Raw genomic sequence first — 20,833 nt, 5'->3', positions numbered from 1 at the left:
CAAACCTGCACGTTCTGCACATGTATCCCAGAATTTAAAGTATAATAATAATAATAAAATTAGAGGAGTCATGACCTGGAGCCTCCAGATAATCTGTTTTAGAAAAGAAACAATAGTTTTCAAAGAATCTGGAATTGTTTCAATAGGAGACTCTTGCCTTTTTATTGGATTTGTCTATTACTGAGGTATTATTTCATGAGTCCCCATTGTGCCACTTTAAGACCTCCTGGATGGAAGATTTGCTCCCCAGTTAATGTAAGAAAGTTAACATACTGCTAAGTGCTGTATATGGTGATAGAAGTCTATTAATAATACATGTGTGGAGTTTGGCTGGCAAAGTCATTTGCTGAAGACCAAAGAGCTTTGCACTTCACAGTAGCTTTCCGTAATCAATAGTCCCACTTTATCCAATAAAAAATTACTAGAGCATAAAATATATAAAGCTTGATCAGTTCCTTTTATTTTAGTCATCTGTTCAGCAAAAAATGACAAGTTAATTCTTTTCTAAATGCATTTACAGCTTTAAAAGGACAACAGACATTATCATAAATTAGTCATGCTTCAGTACACTGATTTTTAATATACACGTGCATTTAATTTGAATACCTTACACTAGGGTTTCAATTCCAAGAGTGTTTGCAAATCTATATGTGCTCAGTCAAAACATGACCATTAACTAATGCAATTATTCTTTCAATCTGTTATCACTAAATCACTTAAAATTCTATTTTGTGTTGTTCTGCTTTAAATCTAAGCCATTAGAAGAAGGAGAAAAGAAATTCACACTTTTAAGCCATCCCAAGCTTTTATGAAAGTGATAAAGCTTAGATTTCAAAGGACAGAGGTTGCTGTCAAGCTGTGATGGTCCTGGTTCTATTTAAAGAAGAGTTACTTAAATGTGCCTACTTTTCTAATTCTGGCTTTGCTAATTTAGGATGCCTCTACTTATTGCTTCACAGCTATAAATTCCTTCCTCCTTTCCTCCCTCAATTTAGGGAATATTTTAATTATGAGATTCCTTAGGTGGGATAACATCACTCTCAGGAGGTCAAGCCAGCCACTTGAGTTGTTTAATTCTAAGGTCTAGACTCAGCTTCCCTAATCAAAAGTTTGTGTCCTGTATCTCTTCATGAGGACTTGTATTTCCACAGTTACAGAAGATTCCTTTCTTTGAATGATTTTGATTTGCCATTTATAGCTACATCTACCTTTTGACTATGATAACATATTAAATCTTAACTGTTTCTACTCATGCAGATACACTCATGAACCATTTCCTGAGTAAACTGAAATTATACACTAAACATAGAGAAATTGGGCAAAGAGGCATGGGGAAAAAAGTTCAGAAGACAGATGCTAGGAGGTGAATGAAGAAAAATGAAATTTCACAATTATAATACATGGTGTCCTTAATATTTGGGATTTTCTTCCCTTTCCTGCGCTGTCTTACCTAAGAATTCAGTGCCAGGAAATTTTGCTGCTAATACGTGGGTCAAAAACAAATTTGGAGTCATCCATCACTCCTCTCTCTCTCATTGCAGGTCTAATCCATTAGAAGGTTGTCTCCACCTTCAAAATACATACTGGATCTGATCTCTTTGCACTACATTCACTATGACTGCTGCAGTGGAAGCCATCATCCTTTCTCCTAGACTAGCAAAGACCTCCAAATGTATAATTTCTTCCACCTCCCTGGCTCCCACAGCTTATTACTTCCCTCAGTAGCCAGGTGATCCTTAAAAGATTAAAATCGCATCATCATGTTACCATTCTTCCCAAAATTGTCCAACAGTTGTCAGCATATTTGGAGTAACACTCACAAGCTATCATCTGGCCCAGTGATCAAGCTTTTTGGTACCAGGGACTAGTTTTGTGGAAGATAATTTTTCCACGGACTGGGACAGGGGGATGGGTTCAGGATGATTCAAGTGCATTACTTTTATTTTGCATGTTATTTCTATCATTATCACATTATAATATGTAAGGACATAATTACACAACTCACCATGATGTAAAATCAATAGGAGCCCTGAGCTTGTTTTCCTGCAACTAGACAGTCCCATCTGGGGGTGGCGATGGGAGACAGTGATGGATCATCAGGCATTAGATTCTCATAAGAAGCACACAACCTAGATCCCTCTCTTGTGCAGTTCACAATAGGGTTTGCACTCCTATGAGAATCTAATGCTGCTGCTGATCTAACAGGAGGTGGGGCTCAGGTGGCAATGTGAGTGATGCGGAGCGGCTGTGAATACAGATGAAGCTTCACTTGCTCACCTGCTGCTCACCTCCTGCTGTGAGGCCAGGTTCCTAACAGGCGGCTGACCAGTACTGCTCCATGGTTCGGGTATTAGGGACCCCTGCTCTGGCCTACGAAGTTCCACATAATGAGGCTTTTGACTACTCTTTATGTCCTGTCTCTATTATTCTCCCCTTGACCCACCTGTGTTAACCACACTGGCTTCTTTGCTGTTTCTAGATAGCGCTGGGCACTCTGCCTCCCTGGGGCCTTTGGACAGGCTGCCCTTTTCTCTGCCCAGAACACCACTTGTCCACCATCCTTATGCTCACTCTCTCATTTTATTTAGGACTCTGAGGATTTCCCTCTTCATGGCATCGAAATTTCTCTCCTCGTCCATCTCTCTCTCCCCACCCGGTAACTGGTGCCATGGCCTATATTGATGCATTTATGTCTGTCTGTCCCACCAGAAGGTAAAATTTTCCCAAGGTCAGGGGCTTTCTGTCTCTCACTGATGTGTCTCTGTTGTCCTCGGTGCTTAGCTGTGGCTTAACAATTACTTGTTGAAAGAAAGGATAAGTGAATACATGGATGAGTAAGTGATTCACTTACTGTTTGGACAGGCCTATTTCTTTGTCTAGTCAAGCCTGCTTTTTAGCACTTTTCAGGCTTCAGTCTTCCTTACATATCTTTATCTTAACTAAAATGTTCTTGTAGGAGTTATTCTTTCTGTGCATCCCATATTTGAGTTATTAGCATTCCCTTTCTCAGAGGTTTAGGGTTCAAAGTGGCTGACAATGTGCTCTCTCACTAAAAGTAGGGACATCAGAGCTGTTTTTACATAAATGGAGGGCAGGTTTACCTAACAGAATGACCAGGGAGCAACGTGGGGAATTTGATTTTCGGGCCTTGAAAAGACATTCTTCTTCAGAAAGTTATCTTCTGCATCTTTTAGTGGGAATTTGAATTTACACAATTAGATATTCCTTTACTTCTGTTTTGTTTCTCTTTTAACTTGCAATTACATCCATGCATTCCATAGCATTTCTGTCAATGCTAGGCCACGGACTACATATACAATGGTCCCATAAGATTATAATACTTATTTTTACTGTACCTTGTTTATGTTTAGACATGTTTAGATACACAAATACTTGCCATTGTGTTATAGTTGCCCACAGTATTTAATAAATTGACATGCTGTACCAGTTCATAGCCTAAGGACAATAGGCTACACCATATAGCCTAGGTATATAGTAGGCTATACCATTTAGGTTTGTGTAAATGCACTCTATGGTGTTTACAAAAGAATGAAATTGCCCAGTGACACATTTCTCATAACATATCTCTGTCATGAAGTGAGACAGGACTATCTCCTGAAAGTGCTGAAATTCATCCCTAGGTGACCACAGGGCTCTAATTATAAAATGATTCATTATAATCTATTCTCAAACTGCACTTCTATTTGAGACTAGAAGAAAAGTTGTTTTGGCAGTGTGAAATATCATTGATCAGCAGATTATATTTTTGTTTACACGCAGAACACACTTCCTCAGACCAAGATCAACACTGACTTGTCCTTGTAATGGCTAGACAGGTAACTACTCATTGTCTACTGAAACTGCATTACGTACTACTTGATTGAGCTTTCTGGACGATCTGATTGAGTAAATGGGTTTGCCATTTACCATTTTAATCTGCCAGAGTGTCATTTTATCATGAAGGTATGCTTTAGAATCAAACCGTGCTTTGAACCCTGCTTTCACTCATGTGACCTTGGAAGAGTTACTTACTCTTTATGCCAATTCTCCCATCTGTAAAAGGAGAAATAAGATTTTCTTCACAGGATTGTTGGGAGGATTAAATGAAGTAATGCCCCTAAATTCATTAGTGCAGTGCCTGGTGTAGAGTAAGCAGGCAGAAAATACTGACTGTTACTTGTACTACTTGGAGGATCTGCCCTAATACCCTAGTAGTCCAAACAAATTAATGCCTTGTTTATTCTGTTTAGCCAGACACTTTGAAAAAAGCACACTGATTCACACTCTCACGTTGGTAAGGGGCCATGGAAATTGACATTTCTTTCATTCCATGGCCATTTACTCTACTTGAGGCATTTCCATAGCCAATTTCGAAGCACTGACTCAGAGGAGGTAGCATGCTGGCCTTTGCAACTCCCCACATTCCCTTTTAACCAGGAGGGCCAAATGAGGCTGCTTTGAAAGGCATGAGAGTTGGGAGATGGAGGGTTGAAAAGGTCTGATGTTTGACATGGGCTTAGCCATTAAAGAAGTGTTCCAGGCATCAGAAAGCTGAGTTTTCTGGAGGCTGGAGGACTATCGCTATAACAACTTCTAAAGGAGAAAGGGAGTAACATTTAGCTGAGTGGGCTCCTTTGATTTGTTATTCTGTCAGATCCTAGCGACACTTTCTCTGGTTGGGGCAGCTCAGGATGTTCAGTTTTCATGGCTGCCGGGGTGATTTGTGACTAAACGTAGACAGGGCTTTTGAAAAAAAATAAAGAAAAAAGGTTGAGCAAAGACTATGAAAAGACCCATATTTTTTTAAAAAAAGGAATATAGAAGTCGTTTATTGGTGTGGTTTTTCCTCTCCCTCTTGCTAGGCTGATATTTTCTCTGAGATGGTAAAAAAATAGCAATAGTGATAAATGTCTTCTCTAAAGGATTTATCATTTGCCAGTGAATGGAAGTTGGGTGGTTTTGGTTAACGAGCTACCAACAAGTTTTTTTGTTACTTTATATACAAATATAGTCATTACACTCTTGTTTTCATTTTTCTTCATAATAACTTCCCAAGTTTCTCCATTGCTAAATTGTGTAGGGTCATGTTAAATTAATTGCAAAAGCAATTTATACAGAGGCCCATTTCCTTTCAAACAAGCAAAAAAATTACTATAAACTTTGTTTCTTTTTTGCTCTTTGTTGAGCTGTGGTTACTGGAACTTAGACCATGGCCACTGAGGATCTCTATTATTAAGACTTTGGATGAAATCAATGAAATCCTCATAAATAAAATGTTAATGCGGGCATGTGTGTGTGTGTTTTCCACATCAGCAATGGGCAAAAGGCCCATGTAGATGGATAGAAAAAGAAAGGGAATGGACACTTATTGAACATTTATTATATGTCAGGCTCAATGATTGGTATTATCTCCATTGTACAGGTAGGAAAACAACATTGGGCCCAAGTCACTAACTAGAAAGTGGTGAAATTCTGATTCAAACCAAGTTGGTTGGACTCCAGAGCATACTTGTCATCTGCATCACACTACCCTCTTTTTGCCTGTTTTCTTTGTTAACTATATCACAGAAGTCTCTGAGTCAGTGGCTGTATCTGACCCCCTTGTTCAGGCCAGAAAGTTCTTCTTTGGGGGAACCCTTGGAAGAAGAGGGTTTGAAATGAGATCTTGGTAGTCATCCACCCCAGCATTCTCATGCCCCATTTTATTTTGCCCTGGATGAAAGATCTGTGCCCTGAAACTGGAAATCTGAGAAACAAGCCTTCTGCTGAGGTGGCCCTTAAGAATAGGGTAAGGACTAACTCTGTGAGGAGAAAGGGTTTCAGAGCCCTGGCTCTGGAAAAGAACTGTCCCTGTGAAGAAATGAACTTCTCTTTATTTCTCATATGTAGGAATTAGAAATATATTGTTTTGTGGGTTTTTTTTTTTTCTTTCGGAGTTTTGCTCTAACAGCCATTGCCCAGACTAGAGTGCAATAGTGCGATCTTGGCTCACCACAGCCTCCGCCTCCTGGGTTCAAGTGATTCTCCTGCCTCAGCTTCCCGAGTAGCTGAGATTACAGGCATGTGCCACCACGCCCGGCTAATTTGGGATTTTTAGTAGAGACAGGATTTCTCCATGTTGGCCAGGCTGGTCTCGAACTCCTGGCCTCAGGTGATCCGCCCGCCTCGGCCTCCCAAAGTGCTGGGATTACAGGCATGAGCCACTGTGCCCAGCCAGAAATATATTGTTGTTTATATTCACCTGGCATAGGAAGGACCTGAACTCTGCACTCCAAACTCTTGTCTGCCTGAGTGACTAATTCATAAGCCTAGGGAGAAAAAAAAAGGGAAAATTAAGTAGTGAGGCTGAGGGAGAAAAACTCGTGTTACAACAAATCCCAGAGGACTGTCCAAATCCTTTTTCTTGATGGGCTTTTCACAAGACTAATGATTCTCAGCTGATTCTTAGCTTTCAGGCTTTTTAGAATGATGACATTCATTGTGAGGGATTTGTCACTATGAGGTTTCTTGGAGATTTGCTTTCTTATTTTGACATCTGTTACTTGATTTCAATCTTACTCTAGTTTTTGTAAAGCCAGGATCTTGGTGACATATGATTACTTTTATGGCTGGTTTTTCCCTTTTTTTCTTTTAAACAATCACAAAGCTGATAAATTTTTCTTTAAATATGAAATGGGACAGCAGATATGTGAATATTACTTAGGCTTTGTTTATCGTTCCAAATTTAATGAGTCTCTCAGTGTTTTTACGAGTGCCTCAAGGTTATATTAATGCTGTGGGCTTAAAGAATGCTATAGTAATCCACAAAAGGAAATTCTGCCTAAAATAATTCTCCAGGTATGAATGTAGTAGTGTGATAGTTGTTTTGTTTTCTGTACATTGTATACAAACTCCATTGTGTTTTCCCCTTTATTTGTGGGTGTGTCTGTGTGTATTTGAGTATTAACCAGTTATAAACTAGGGAGACATATTGCTATATCAGTTTATATAACAGTATGGCTGCATATGTAAAAAAGTATTAACCAGTTAAATATAGTGGCATGATATTAACTCATTTTTAATACATATACTTTTATGTGAATGACAAGTCAAATGGGTAAAGAGTTTCTTATATCGAGAAGATTAGAAAGTTGGAGATAGCTCTATGTAAAACAACGTATTTATGACTTCACACATTCACACACTGTCCTATTAAGAAAGAAAAGCCAAGTTTCACACAAAGTCATCTGAAAGTCTGTGAAGTCAAACCCCATGATAAGTTCAGCTATCAAGAATTAGGCTCATTTGGTTTCCAACTCCTCTCTCTATCCCCTCACTCTCTTCCAGCTTCAAGGCTGAGACACATTCACTGTTTATCCGTATCATGTTCCTTTAGCCTGGTCATCCTGTGCTACTGTCATGCTGGGCTGCTGGATTTTTTTTTTTTTTTCCCTAGGAAATAAAAGGGATTTAGTAATACAAAGTTAGTATACTTCTTTATCCACAGGCAAAGATTTGGTCCTAGAAAGAGAGATTATGCCTCTTGATTTCATGACTTAAGTTTCCCTTAGAGTTGTATATTTTTCTTACTTCTTCTTCTTCTTTTAAATAAACCAAACCAAACAGGTATTCCTGGAGAACCTCTGCATGGAAAGAATGCCAAGTGTCTCTCCTCCTCGAGCAGCAGGATCCCCACTGGCATGTGACGGGACCCGTGTGTGGCGGTGGGATCCAGACCCGGGAGGTGTACTGTACCCAGAGCGTACCGGCAGCTGCCGCACTGAGGGCCAAGGAAGGTAGGCAGCCAGTTCCGGGACAGATGGTGCGCTGCTGGTTGAGATGGTGCGCTGCTGGTTGGAAGGAAAATCTCTCCAACTCTTCCGGTGTTCTTCTTGAAATAACTGACACTTAGCATTCACGAATTTAATATTTATTTTGCCAACCATTTGTATGCCACCCCTAACGCTTGGGATAGTTAGAAATAGTAGCAAAAGTAATATGTCTCCCAAGAGTCACTGTGAAAGTTAAAGGAGAAAATGTAGTTAGGGTGAGTAGCATAGATAAATGCTACAAGCTAAGGGTGTGGTATGCCAGGAATGAGTCAGTAATGAATGAATAGCATTCTTCTTTTTTTTAAATTTTTTGCTCAAAGGAATTTTTATGTGTGTGAATTTTTTAATGTGGAAATTTCTACAAACATATTCCTTTTAAATATCAAGGATCCAGTGTTTTGGTGCCAAATTTTAAGTTTTCTGAAGAAATGGAAGAGGAGAAGAGAAAACAGTAGCTTCCTCCATGATAAGCTCTCTAATTGGTGGGTGTCACCCAGCAATAGTGCATTTATTTCAGAGTGCAGATAGTGATAACATTTAGAAACTGGGAAACTTACTCGGATTTATGTAAGTCAATTGGTTGAGAAGTCATGAGAAGATAAAGATGCTTCCACTCTAGAAGAATTTGTGGCCTCTTCTAATTGGAGAACACAAGCAGTACTCCCTGCAGAAGTGGTAGAGATGGGAATGTTTCCTTGGGCTTGCCAGGTATGAGGACATATTTCCACTGTGGGCTTTGGTTAGGAAGGCAAGATGCAAATTTTCTTGCTATAGTAATGCATCCTTTTAATTCTGTAAAGCTTGTCATGCTAGATGTCTTTTTGTGTGTGTCATAGCTTTGCAGAATTCATAGGCATCTGTGACCATAGCCTCAGTTAAGGTACCCGATGGGATGGTTCTTGCAGACTGCTTAGCATTTTGCTTCAACAATTGGTGCTAAAAGGCCACATTGACAGGGCTACAGTTGTTTTTGAAAATAATGATTGAATTTTCTTCCTTCTCTGATTTCACTTTGGAAAATTACAGCCTAAACACTTTTTATTTCAGGACAAAACATGACTATAGTTACTCCTCTGAATTTGTAGGAACAGAATTTAGATTAAAATGCTCCAGGTTAGTTTTTCAAACCTTGGTGATCTTTCCATTCCAGCTCCTCTCTTCTTTTCTTCGACTACCGTCTACTGTTGGAAGGTCTTCAGGGATCAACATATAAATAAAACTTGTATAGAATTGATACATTATGACCTACCTATTTTTCAGCTTCAACTTTTAATCTGCTATTGACATTTTCATCTTTCTAAAGTTTCTTTTGCAAAAATAGCTTTTCTTATGGATCACCTATTTCTAAAGTTTCTTCAGGCTTCATCTTTCTAGTTTTTTCAATGGAAACTTACTGGGCAGGAAGATTGTAAGTAGGAGGCAAGTGGAAGTCTGGTGTTCTAGAATTGGGAATTATATGCTTACATAGTGTAGGGGGCGGGTGGAATAGAGAAGGGATGTTATTTGCAGAGTGAACAGTCTATCAAGCCCTAGTACAATCTACTCCAAGCATCTAAAGAGGAGGAAAATGTCTTAGGCCAAAGCACACTTGGAAATTAATATCTGTGTTCACAGGAAAACAGAAAGTACTTAGAAAGCTGTAAGTCTGATAGTCTAGTTCTCAGGGGGAGAGGCTAGATATGGGACTTGGATGTAAATACATAGATGTGTAACACGATCATATACTCCTGTACAGAGCTGAATATAGCAAGTAAGACTATACTGGATAACACAGCACAGCTGCCATAAAGGCACTGTATAGCTTACTGCTTACCTTAGTAGTTGTTATCAAAGGTTTTATTTTGCTCTTGTGTAGAAGCGAACTAACGGGATTGTTCGCCCATTACTTTCCTTTCTTATAAATGCTTTCACTTCTTACTGTTATCATTTATAGATGTACCTTGACAAATCTGGAATGAGAATTTCTTCTTGGCCCCCATTAAACACAAAGGAACAACTGAATTTTTATTGTTAGGAACCTGTGAGTATTTGCGCAGTGAAGTAAGAAGAATATAAATATTTTAAATCCGTCTGTTAATGCAATAATAAAGGTTAAAACTGGAAACATTTCACATTCAGTTTCTGTGAACGTCAAATTATTAATATTGTTGTTATGTTAGATATTCATACTTTGGAGGGAGGAAGCATTTTAGTAGCACTGACTTTGGAAATTCCTTTGTGAGTCAGTATTGACATCCCCACAAGGTTAATTTTCCCTTAGACTCAAGGATACGCTTTGTTCACTCTGGAGTGTGATTGCTTGACTTTTCTTCTGTACAAAACCCCATCATCCACTGGTGATTTAGCAACTCTGATTCCAAGAACCAGATTTTAGAGGAATTCACAATCTTGGGGGAAAAGCAAACTTCATTTCCATGGATCCTTCCTGTGATAGAATGCATGTAACTCCTAGATGCCATAATAATAATAATTTTTAAAAATGCTAATCCCCTCCCAAAGGTCTCCAAATTTCTTGGCCTAGGCTGGATGCTGAAGCTAAATCCTGACGTTGATATGGTCCTGTTGATGACTTATTTTTGGTGACATCTCATTCCTCATTGAACCTCAATTCATGATGTTTTCTGCAACAGTTTAATAACACCTATGGCATATTTAGTTGATACCGTTGTTCAGTGTTCATGTGGTGTTTTAAATGCAGCCAAAATAGTGTTGTAACCATCAGTGTAAATATTACCAGTAATATTAGCCAAGCCAGTAGAATTGGGAATGAAAATGTAGAGGACTATTTATGATTTTGCTTAACACTTGTTGTTTTAAAGAGAATTGTGTTTTTCTTTTATAAATCAAGTAGCATCACAAGTGATGCTTACCTGTAATATAAAAGCTTGAATTTGGTAAGACCACTTTCTTCTTGCCTTTTCTCAAATAAAATTAAAGCCACTCAGTTTGCATTCAGCAGTCATTTCTCAGAAAGTAAAACATGAACCAAGGAATGCACTTTCAAAATCTAATAAAGACATTCCATGTATGGCAATGTGACCTAGAGACTAGGATATCAACAAATATGAATTTAAGTGGCATAGAAGTAGATATGCCATATATTCATATGGTGAAGCAAAATTTATTAAAACAATAAACTATATTTAAAAATCAGGAAAAATTTTTGGTGTGGTTGTAGTGGAGCAAAATATTGCTTGAATTTTCTAAAATATATATATTTCAGATTCACTATTGATACTGTATTAAAAATGGAACACAATTTAGCTATGAATTGTTAAATGCATTAGTTGCCCCCTCTGCACTAATAATATTGTCTTCATTCTGGCCTCAGAGTTGGCATTAAGAGTACATGACCACATAAGGGCACACGTTCTGGAATGCTAAGTTGTATTAGTCCATTTCCATGCTGCTGATAAAGACATATCTGAGACTGGGTAATTAATAAAGAAAAAGAGGTTTAATGAACTAGCAGTTCCACATGACTAGCGAGGCCTCACAATCTTGGCAGAGGGGGAAAGGCACGTCTTACGTGGCAGCAGACGAGAAAGAATGAGAGCCAAGCAAAAGGAGTGTCCCTTTATAAAACCATCAGATCTCATGAGGCTTATTCACTACCATGAGAATAGTATGGGGCAAACCACCCCCATGATTCAATTATCTCCCACCGGGTCCCTCTTACATCATGTGGAAATTATGGGAGCTACAATTCAAGATGAGATTTGGGTGGGTACACAGCCAAACCATATCATGAGTCGTATATGGAAACAATATATTTGGGGTTCTGGGTTTTAATTCTGACTTTGAAGGAAATGTAAACCACATAAATGTTGTACCAGTCTTCTAGTTCATTAATTTGATTTTGAATATGTTGATTTGGTGAGTAAAATTACATAACAATCAAACATTTATTTGTTTAAAAAAATTATGTGCCTCTTATGAGTTAGTCTATGCACTAAAGTGTATCTGTCATAAGGGTGTCCCCCAGTAATTTATAGGCTTTTAGTTGTAATAATAATTGAACTATTGAATACGTATGTTATAGTGACTTAAGTGTTTTGATGATTACATATCTAACATGGTTTAATCCATTTATTGATGCCCAAGAGTAATCTTCATCGAGGTGATATTTAAAAGGAGCTTGGAGAGTCCATAAGCATGTTCTAAGGTGTGGAAGAACACATGAGAAGAAATGGAGAGGTTTGTGTTCAGTAGCAGCCTGTGCACTGGTGTGAAGAGAGCTCAGGGTAAAAGAAGGTTACAATGACAGTGGAAAGGTAGGCCTTTTATGCTATTCTGGATTAAGACTTTGTTTTTGAGAATATGGGTATGTGCCGCAGCCTTTTTTCCCCCTACTGTAGGTTTTTAAACAGAAAGGAAATCTCATATTGACTGTATTTAAGCTTGTAAAAACATTAGCATGTTAAGAAAATTACCATGAGTTATCATATCCTATGTGCAAATGTGTCTGATTATCCAGGAAGTTTTTGAGTTATGAAATAAAGTAATTTACATTCTGAGCTGATATCTTAAGGGGCAGTTGGAGGAGATATTCCACCATCATTTGAAATACTGGAAATATCTTTCACCTGTCTTTAGAAATTGGTTTTAAAGTCAATAAAGTCATTTGGGTGTGAGAATAAGGTGTCAGGAAAGTAGTACACTAAGAACTTACCTTGATGTCGACCCTTAGAGGAGCAATGAGACTGTTTTAGTGGGCTTATAGCATTTTCTCTTGCTTTATGCTAAGAGAGAAGCAGAGATAACAGGATAAAACAACCTTTGCTAATTAACAGCAGGATATTTGATGACAGTTCACATGAGGCCAAGAGAGATAAGGTTCTTGGCTTGTAATCTTTCTATCTTGGAAACCTCTTCAATTATTGAAATCATAGGTGTAGAAGAAAGTCAGCAAAGGGTAGCACAAGAGAATTATTAACATGCAGATCTCTGGATTCCTCACAATGACACAGGTGGTAATGAAAAGATGTGGGGAGGGGAGAGAATGAGAAGATGAGTGAAGGCAAGCAGTTACTCCTGTGTTTTTAGCAAGAAGGAAGAGGAACAGAAGTGGAGGAAGAAAAAGAAGGGGGGAGGAGGATGAAAGATGAAGGAGGAGGAGGAAGAGGAAGAAAGGAAGAGGGAGAATGCAGCAGAGAGAAGGGAGAGGGAATGGGGAAGGAGAGAGCAGGGAGGAAGGAGGAAGAAACTTATTAAGTCAAACTTCTTTCCATTAGGCTGCATTATCTCTCCGCTTATATCTTGAACCTACACACTAAGATAGAGTTTAGGACTTGAAAGCCATTTCTCCCTGGGTTGTTGATGCAGGATCCTAGACTCACAGATGCTCCAGATCTCTAGTGTTAACTCCATCTTCTTCTTGAGTGAGAATACTTAGCGTGTCATGCTGCCTAGGCTAAGTGTAAACAAGTTTCTTTTCCAAATTGTTATCTGTAAATGGAAGGAAGTAGAAGAGTTGGTGAAAGTAATGACGTATGTTCCCTCTTTAAATTCCCACTTTTTTGCAGAGGCAGACATAGACTTTATAAGCCATATATCTACATATATAGTTCAAATATTCTCTTTAAAAGTATAATGCTCGGAAGAGTTAAGGAACAAAAGAAACATGAAGTCAGAAAGAGTCCAAAGCGAGATTGGTTTCTACTGGTTCTATTTGATTGCATTTGTACCTAAGTTTAGTTAATTTTTAAAATCAAGTGTAACAAACTTACCTTAGTGTGATATAGCAAATGTTTATTGAATTAATGGGCTTAGCAAAAATATTGGCATTCCTATTTTAAGTGTTTATTAAATTATCAGACTGTTCTTGATATTAAAATTTTCCTAATTTATTTAGCTCAAGGTAAAATGCACCTTATTAAACAAGAGCAGGAGAGAGCTACCCTGGACGAATGAGAGGCTAGATATTTGAGGAGAAAGCCTAGCACTGAGTAGAGGTTGCTCTGGGAAAAACAAATGGCTTATGGAAAAATTTGCTTTTTAAATGATGTGTGAGTCCTGTTTATGATGTGATCTCCTGAAGAGGAAGAACACGTGCAATGTGTTATATATTTCTTCAAAGTTAACATAACTAAACTGAAAATTCACTACTGTGTGTTGCTGAAACTAAAGCATGTGGCATCATGGAGGAGGGAGATTGTGAATGACCTAGACCTAGATATGAATTTGGATTTTGCCAATGGTTTTACCAGAAATAGTTCAGCTTTCCTAATCCTGTAGCCCTAAGTTCATACTCTTGTAGTACATCACTTCTTTGATTTCTAACTATTATTATAATCATCTTTGTCACTGGTTTGGCGGTAAAGGCCCTTAAAGACCATGTTTGATATTCTTCTTTGTATTTCCAAGTGTCAATACTCTTCATGTAAAAGGCAAATAGCAAATGTTTCTGGAATTCAAAATGGAAACTCTTAAACATGAGAAAATAACACGTTGAGTTTGATTGAATTCTCTGTTTTTTAGATAGCACAGAGAAAGGAATTGTTTGTTGACCAGACCAAAACTTTCTGCAACCTGGATATCAGAATTCCATGCCAAAGCTAGGTGGCTCTGAGAGCCCAGAATGCAACCAGACAAAATAAAAGGTATAAGGATCCTGAGTGAGGGAAATGGCCCATGGGGAAAGATTGGGAAGGAAAACAAAGGAGAAAGAAACAAGGAGCATTACTGGGCCAGAGAGATCAGCCTGGACTGAAATGGGGGCTTTGCCCGGTAGTTTTGGACTAAGGCAATGCTAGTTGATTTCTAAATGATTTCCATAGTTAAATATATCTCTCTGTTGTTTTAAAGACAGAAAAGTTTATAGAAGCCATGAAAATTGTTTATTTTTATCAGTGTTACTTTTTACCTCTTTCATGGTCTAGGAGGGGAGGTGAGCCAGTTAAATAAATAACTATCGAAATGAAATAATAACCTTAAGAGAAAATAGGGATTTTAGGTAAGAAGAGATTAAACCAGTGAGACGTGGGGGCATAGGGTAGAGGTGGGGATAAGAAAGCTTCTACCTGGGCCTTAAAGCAAGTGCATGGTTTAAACAGGTGTTCATGTGAACGGGACAGAGTCTCAGAGGAAGCAGGCCTTGTGCAAAGACGCAGAGGTGGAAAGGCAGAGAATGTACTTTCAGTAAAACTGATAATCAAGCTGGCCATGAATATGAGGGAGATGAAGGTAAGGACTATGGGTTTAGGGTAGAGAGGTAGAACTGTAGGCTATGATCTTAGGCCTCGTGTGATCAGACCATGATATGGTAATACCTGAACTGTTAAGTCTCCATTTCTGTTCAACCCTTGGAGCTCCAACAAAGCTGAACATCCTTCACTGTCTAGGGCTTTGGAACTCACCTCTGTCTGCCTGTTGCCCACTATCATATAGTCTCCCTTAGTTTCCTCCCTCACACATTTACTCCCTGACTCAGACCTGTACCTGGATAACCCATGCCTAGAAAGTATCTCTTCTGGGAGTTCTTTGAGATGACACAGGTACCTCTGCTCCTCAGCCACTACAGCACTTTGTCTCACTGCATGATACTTGCTTGTTTATGCATACTGGTCACCTTGCTGCTGTGCAAGTCTGAGATCAGGTAAATAACCAAATCTGTGTTATTTACTCTCATCTTCCCAGCACTGGGCACAGTATCTGGCATGTAAAAATTGCTTGTACTGAATTCAAGCTTTGTGTCCCTTCTCACCCTCCTTTTACCACCTTCTTTCTTGTCCTTGGCTTGTGCTCTGTGGTTTAACTGTCTCATCTCCCTTCCTAGACGGTTAAAGGTGTTGCCAGTCCATTTTCAAACTTGGATGAAACACTATGTCGTGGTGTCTGGGATCTGGCTTCCTCGAGTAGCAGCTGAGAGGCTGGATGCTGCAATCTGGAGGATACAACCTGCAAGTGTAGGGAGCTTAGCTCCCTGTGGAGTGAACCTTGACCAGTGAGAAACAGATTCAGGAGGAGGCCAGGCCACTCACAGTGCCTCTGGAGATTTTTACCATGTACAATTTCTTTTTGCAATCCTACCAAAAACACAGATCTCCTGAGTATTCACTATGTATCTTTGTGGTTTGATGATAAATGGTGGTCAGCAGGATAACATACCACACAGCATTGCCTCGTATTTCCTTTGCTTTACTCCTGTTGTTTCCTTGCTGTCATTGCCTCCTGGCCTGGAACCTCCTGAGTAAAGTATTAGCACCCAAATTCTCATTGTAGGTTTTGCCTTCTGGAGAACTTCAGAGATAATGTTCAATGAATGTGTGTTGAAAGGAAGAATGAGAGACACTGTTTTAAGGATTTATTGCAATAGGTAGGATATAATATGGGCCTGAAGTATGTCGAAGCTGTAAACGTCAACTTTTCTTTCTGTTCCTCCTTCAATTTCCTTCTCTTTTTTCTCCCTCAGTCTCCTTTCTCTTCCTCTTCTTTTATGTATCTCTCTTTCTCATCACCCAATATTTCTATTTTCTCTCCTCCCTCCTCCTTTCATCTTGCATAAGCCTTGAGAAGAGAACAGTTTTAGTAATTGTGATAGACTTCGCAGCAGTTAGCACATTGCCTGGCAAAAGGTAGATAAGAACTCTAGATATTTCCTGAACAAATGAATGTAGCCCCCTGCATATAGTCTTACCATTCGGTTTCAGGCATTGCTTTTCACTTTGGGACAACTTTTCTCTTCATTCCAGTTGTTCGCATACACCTGCACTTCATTAATGAACAGTTAAGTTCTTTTTCTGGGAGTAGAGGATTACATTTGGAAAACCACGCTGAGACTAGTGCATTTACAATCTTTAGTTGAGTGTCTCGCTCATCTTCATTTTGTCAGCTGGACTGGATTTTTCTCAAACACCAAGCCAAGAGGTAATGAGGTTCCTCTTGGCAGTGCAATTTCTGAAACAAAGTTATTACTTCCAATCTATTTCTCCAGCTTTGTTAAGTTTGCCAATTCAACTGGCAAGTAGGATACAGAAGAAATATCCACTTACTGCCCAACTCTTCCTGCAAGAAAGTTTCAGAACATTTCCACAAACCTTGTTCTAGTGTTTTGCTTTTTTTTCATGCTCTGGTTTAAACTTTACATCAGGTTCTCTTCATAAGAGGACATAGTCACTTAGTAAGATCTCACTGTGCTTAAGAATAATTAAATGACTCCTTGAGTCTTCTGTCTGCTTCCTCAGGCACACAGGGGAAAGGGGGAAGGGATTTATTCCTATGCCAAGAGAAAATCTGGAAAGCCAGTGAACTAGGATGCTAGTTCTAACTCCAAGATCCTGTGTGCCTCTATGTGGAATATATAATTGTAGCTCATTTTATTTTTTTAGATCTGCTTTTCTTTTTTACCTTTTTATTTTTTTAATTGAGAAGTAAAAATTATATGTACTTATGTCATACAGCATGATGTTTTGGTGTAGGCATATATGTGAAATGAGTAAATAAAGCTATTTAACATATGCATTACCTCACACACTTATCTTTTTTGTGGTGAGAACACTTAGTCTACTCTGTTAGCAACTTTCAAATATGCAACATATGATTAACTATAGTCACCATGAGGTACAAAAAAATACCTCTTGAACTTGTTTCTCCTAAGATCTACTTCTCTAAGACTTTAATTGTATTTGTGACTTTTGATGGAGTTTATTCAAGTTGTCCCGATTCTTTTGAAACTCAGTTCTGGACACAGCCATTTCTATTTGAATAATCTATGGGCATTTACAACTTAGTTTTTCTTATATTTGAGCCTTCATCATCCTCCCCACACCCATATCAGAGTCTTCTCCACTGCTCCAAAATTCAGAAAATTGTCTGTTTCATTGGACTCTTCCTTTTATGACAGATTTCTCTGTAGCGTGAGAGGTTGTTGGATAGCATTTTACCAATAGTAGAACTTCTTTCAAAATTGGAGTCAATCCTCTCAAACCCTGTTGCTGCTTTCTCAACTAAGTTTATGTAATATTTTAAATGCTTTGTTGCCATTTCAACAATGTTGACAGCATCTTCACCAGGAGTAGCTTCCATCTCAAGAAACCATCTTCTTTGCTCATCTGTAAGAAGCAATTCATCATCCATTCAAGTTCTATCATAAAGCTGCAGCAATTCGGTCACATCTTTAGGCTCCACTTCGAATTCTAGTTATCTTGCTATTTCTACCACATGTGCAGTTACTTACTCCACTGAAGTCTTGAATACCTCAAAGTCATTAGTGATGTTTGGAATCCACTTCTTTCAAACTTCTGTTAATGTTGATATTTTGACCTCCTCCCATGGATCACGAATGTTCTTAATGACATCTAGAACGATGAACACATTTTCAATTTACTTTTCATTTATTTCATTTTCAATGTACTTTTTCCAGATCCATCAGATGAATTACTGTTTATGGCAGGTGTAGCCTTACACAAAGTATTTCTTAAATAATAAAACTTGAAAGTTAAAATTCCTCCTTGGTCCATGGGCTACAGAATGGATGTTGTGCTATGAGTCATGAAAACATTAATCTCCTTGTACATCTCCATCAGGGTTCTTGGGGAACCAGGTGCATTGTCAATGAGAAGTAATATTCTTTTTTTTTTTTTTTTTTTTTTTTTTTTTTTTTTTTTTTTGAGACGGAGTCTTGCTCTGCCGCCCAGGCTGGGTGCAGTGGCATTCTCAGTCACTGCAAGAAGTTCTCCTGCCTCAGCCTCCCGATAATATTCTGAAGGGAATCTCTTTTGTTTTCTGAGCAGTAGGCCTCAACAGTGGGCTTAAAATATGTAGTAAATCATGCTGTAAATAGATATGTTGGGGTTTGTTATTCCATTTATAGAGCACAAGAAGAATATAGCTAGCATAATTCTTAAGGACCCTAGGATTTTTTGGAATGGTAAATGGGCACTGACTTCAACTTAAAGTCACCAGCTGCATCAGCCCCTAACAAAAGAGTCAAGCTGTCTTTTAAAGCTTTAGAGCCAGGCATTGACTTCTCCTCTTTAGCTATGGAAGTCCTAGATGGCATCTTCTTCCAGTATAAGGCTGTTTCCTCTACATTAAAAATTGGTTTTCCAGTGTAGCCACCTTCATCAATGATCTTAGGTAGATCTTCTGGATAACTTGCTTCTGCTTCTACATTAGCACTTGCTGTTTCACCTTGCACCTTTTTGCTATTGAGATAGCTCCTTTTTAAACCTTAGGAACCAACCTTTGCTAGCTTCAAAGGTTTCCTCCATCCCCCGACCCACAGCTTCCTCAGCTCTCTCAGCCTTCATAGAATCGAAGACAGTTAGGACCTTGCTCTGGATTAGGCTTTTGCTTAAGGAAATGTTGTGACTACTTTCATCTATCCAGAGAATTCAAACTTTCTTTGTATCGACAATTAGACTGTTCTGCTTTCTCATCATTCATGTGTTTACTGCAGTAACACTTTTAATTTCCCTCAAGAACTTTTTCTTTGCATTCACAACTTGGTTAATTGTTTGACACAGAGGCCTAGCTTTCAGCTAGTCTTGGTTTTCAACAAGCCTTCCTTTCTAAGCTTAATCATTTCTAGCTTTTGATTTAAAGTGAGAGATGTATGAGACTCTTCCTTTTACTTGAACATGTAAAAGTCATGGTAGGGTTATTAATTGGCCTAATTTCAATTTTGTGTCTCCAAGAATAGGGAGGCCTGAGGAGAGAGAGAGAGAGATGGGGGAATGGTGGGTAAGTGGAGCAGTCAGAACACACACAACATTTATTGATTAAGTTCACTGCCATGGATGGGTGTGGTTCCTGGAGCCCCCAAACAATGACAATAATAACGTCAAAGATCACTGATCACTGATGACTATAATATATATAATAATAATGAAAAGTGTGAAAAATGCAAGAATTAGCAAAATGTGACACAGAGACACAAAGCAGGCACATGCTGTTTGAAAAGTGGCGCTTACAGTCTTGCTGGACACAGGGTTGCCACAGACCTTCAATTAGTAACAAATGCCATAGCTGAAAAGTGAAATAAAATGAAGTATACCTGTATTTAATATCTGCTAGCTGTGCTGAGGAGATTAGTATTTATACTGAGCTGCATACCGCAACGTGATTCCAATCCTTTAAGGAAGAGGAAAAGGTGCCTTAACTTACAGTGGCACACCATCAATATTGTTGCTGATAACACACTGCATACCTAATGATACTTAAAAAGAAACCTTTCATTTTGGAAATTGTCAAAGGTACATAAGTATAGATAATAGTTATTACTTTTTAGTAAAATGAAATTAAGTAGGAAGAAACACTGAATTGAGAGTTAGATGAGTGGAATTCTAATTCTGACCTTCTGCTGGTGGGCTATCTGATTTGGGTATCAATTTGTTACTTTTAATAGTGTGAATAATAGAATTTATTTATTCTCATAAGTATATTAAACACTAGTTTATGGCTCAGGCCTGTAATCTCAGCACTTTGAGAAGCTGAGGTGGGTGGATCTCTTGAGGTCAAGAGTTCAAGACTAGCCCGGCTAACATGGTGAAACCGCATCTCTACCAAATGCAAAAAAAATTAGCCAGGCTTGGTGGGGCGCACCTGTAATCCCAGCTATTCAGGAGGCTGAGGCAGGAGAATTGCTTGAATCTGGGAGGCAGAGGTTGCAGTGAGCTAAGATTGTGCCACTGCACTCCAGCCTGGGCGACAGAGTGAGAACCTGCCACAAAACAAAACAAATCAAAACAAAAAAAACAAAAAAACCCCACTAGTTTAATATAGTATATATTAATATAAAAAATATAGGGAAACATAGATGTAAAGGCAGTTGCATTCTGAAGAAAATCTATGTAAATGTGATACTTCATTTGCTTATTACTGGTAATATTTTCTTCCATTGAACTAAAATGGACTGGGAACACTATAGATTCTTTATTTCCCCAAAATTCTATACCTGTAATTTTCTTTCCTGCTAGTTAGGATATACTATCAAATTGATGACTCTTTTAGTGTACCGTAGATTAAATAAAGCTTACAACAACATCTGTCATTTTTAACACATAACTTTAATAAAATAA

General features: G+C 38.4%; 1 protein-coding gene across 1 annotated transcript in view; it reads left to right on the top strand.

Annotated features, from left to right (window-relative positions):
- Window positions 1-20,833, top strand: part of THSD7B (thrombospondin type 1 domain containing 7B) — a 790,054-nt gene that overhangs the window by 223,544 nt on the left and 545,677 nt on the right. The window contains exon 4 of the mRNA XM_050750933.1: window positions 7,606-7,775. Coding sequence (XP_050606890.1) covers window positions 7,606-7,775 — 170 coding nt within the window. The remainder of the gene's footprint in view (window positions 1-7,605; window positions 7,776-20,833) is intronic.

This window comes from Macaca thibetana, chromosome 12 (genome assembly GCF_024542745.1).
Source record: "Macaca thibetana thibetana isolate TM-01 chromosome 12, ASM2454274v1, whole genome shotgun sequence".
Classification (NCBI taxonomy): Eukaryota; Metazoa; Chordata; class Mammalia; order Primates; family Cercopithecidae; genus Macaca; species Macaca thibetana.
This window is presented reverse-complemented; position numbering and strand designations above follow the sequence as displayed.